This window comes from Terrapene carolina, unplaced genomic scaffold (genome assembly GCF_002925995.2).
Source record: "Terrapene carolina triunguis isolate 2854851 unplaced genomic scaffold, T_m_triunguis-2.0 Scaffold16388, whole genome shotgun sequence".
Classification (NCBI taxonomy): Eukaryota; Metazoa; Chordata; order Testudines; family Emydidae; genus Terrapene; species Terrapene triunguis.
Window position 1 is genome coordinate 1 of NW_020680739.1, and position 1,669 is coordinate 1,669.

A 1,669-nucleotide genomic window follows, 5' to 3' on the forward strand; every position below is an offset into this window, starting at 1 on the left:
AGCATGGGGGAATAGTGTTTACTTTGTGTAATGACCCATCCACTCCCAGTCTTTATTCAAGCCTAATTTAATGGTATCCAGTTTGTAAATTAACTCCAATTCTGCAGTTTCTCGTTGGAGTCGGTTTTTAAAGGTTTTTTGTTGAAGTATTGCGATTTTTAGGTCTGTAATTGAGTGACCAGGGATGTTGAAGTGTTCTCCGACTGGTTTTTGAATGTTATATTTCTTGACATCCGATTTGTGTCCATTTATTATTTTGCATAGAGACTGTCCGGTTTGGCCAATGGACATGGCAGAGGGGCGTTGCTGGCACATGATAGCATATATCACATTGGTAGATGTGCAGGTGAACGAGCCTCTGATGGTGTGGCTGATGTGATTAGGTCCTATGATGGTGTCGCTTGAATAGATATGTGGAGAGAGTTGGCATCGGGCTTTGTTGCAAGGATAGATTCCTGGGTTAGTTTTTTTGTTGTGTGGTGTGTGGTTGCCGGTGAGTATTTCCTTCAGGTTCGGGGGCTGTTTGTAAGCGAGGACTGGCCTGTCTCCCACGATCTGTGAGCGGGAGGGATCGTCCTTCAGGATAGGTTGTAAATCCTTGATGATGCGCTGGAGAGGTTTTAGTTGGGGGCTGAAGGTGATGGTCACTAGCTCATATTCACATTCTCTCTCTATCCAGGTATTTGTACTGCGACCATCACCATAGACCCTGGGCACATACGGGAAGTCAGGGGAACGTACGGTACGTGCAGGAGACACCGTTCTGCCTCAGAGTTGGACACCTTCTCCCCTACTGCATGTCAGATTCCAACACAACCGATTTCACCAACCTCTCCACCTTCATCCTGCTGGGCATTCCTGGCCTGGAGGCGGCCCATGTCTGGATCTCCATCCCCTTCTGCACCATGTACATCATAGCTATCTTGGGGAACTTTTCCATACTGTTCGCTGTGAAGCTGGAACTGAGCCTTCATGAGCCCATGTATTATTTCCTCTGCATGCTGGCCGTCACTGACCTGGTCGTGTATACATCCACCCTGCCCAAAATGCTGGCAATTTTCTGGTTTAATTCCAGGGAGATAGATTTCAGTGCCTGCCTCACCCAGATGTACTTCATTCACTGCTTCTTAGCGATGGAGTCTGGGATCCTTGTAGCCATGGCTTTAGATCGCTATGTGGCCATCTGCCATCCCCTGAGACATTCCACCATCCTGACAAACCCCCTGGTGGCCAAGATTGGCCTGGCTGTGGTGCTGCGTGGTTGCATAGTTGTATTGCCCTATCCCTTACTGGCAAGGCAGTGGCCTTATTGCAGAACCAACGTAATCCCGCAGCCGTACTGCCTACACATAGCTGTGGTGAACCTGGCCTGTGCTGACATCCGTGTCAGTAGTTACTACGGCCTCTTTGTGCAGTTCTGTGTGATGGGTCTGGATGTGATTTTTATCGGGGTGTCCTACACCCAGATCCTCAGGGCAATCTTCATCCTCCCCACAAAAGATGCGCGGCTCAAGACTTGGGGGACCTGCGGCTCCCACCTCTTTGTCATTTTCGCCTTTTACATGCCAGGTGTCATCATCCCCCTCACGAACAGATTTGCCCAAAATGTGCCCCTGTATTTGCACGTTCTCATTGCCAACGTGTACCTCTTGATGCCCCCCATGTTAAA

The 1,669-nt window shown here is 49.1% G+C and overlaps 1 protein-coding gene across 1 annotated transcript; it reads left to right on the top strand.

The window, feature by feature from the left end:
- Positions 1 to 797: 797 nt before the first annotated feature.
- On the top strand, positions 798 to 1,663 carry LOC113408482 (olfactory receptor 52E2-like; the record flags this gene model as incomplete). Its single annotated transcript, XM_026661738.1, has 1 exon — positions 798 to 1,663. A coding segment is annotated over exon 1 (866 nt), but the record flags the coding sequence as incomplete, so codon positions are not given.
- Positions 1,664 to 1,669: the final 6 nt, after the last annotated feature.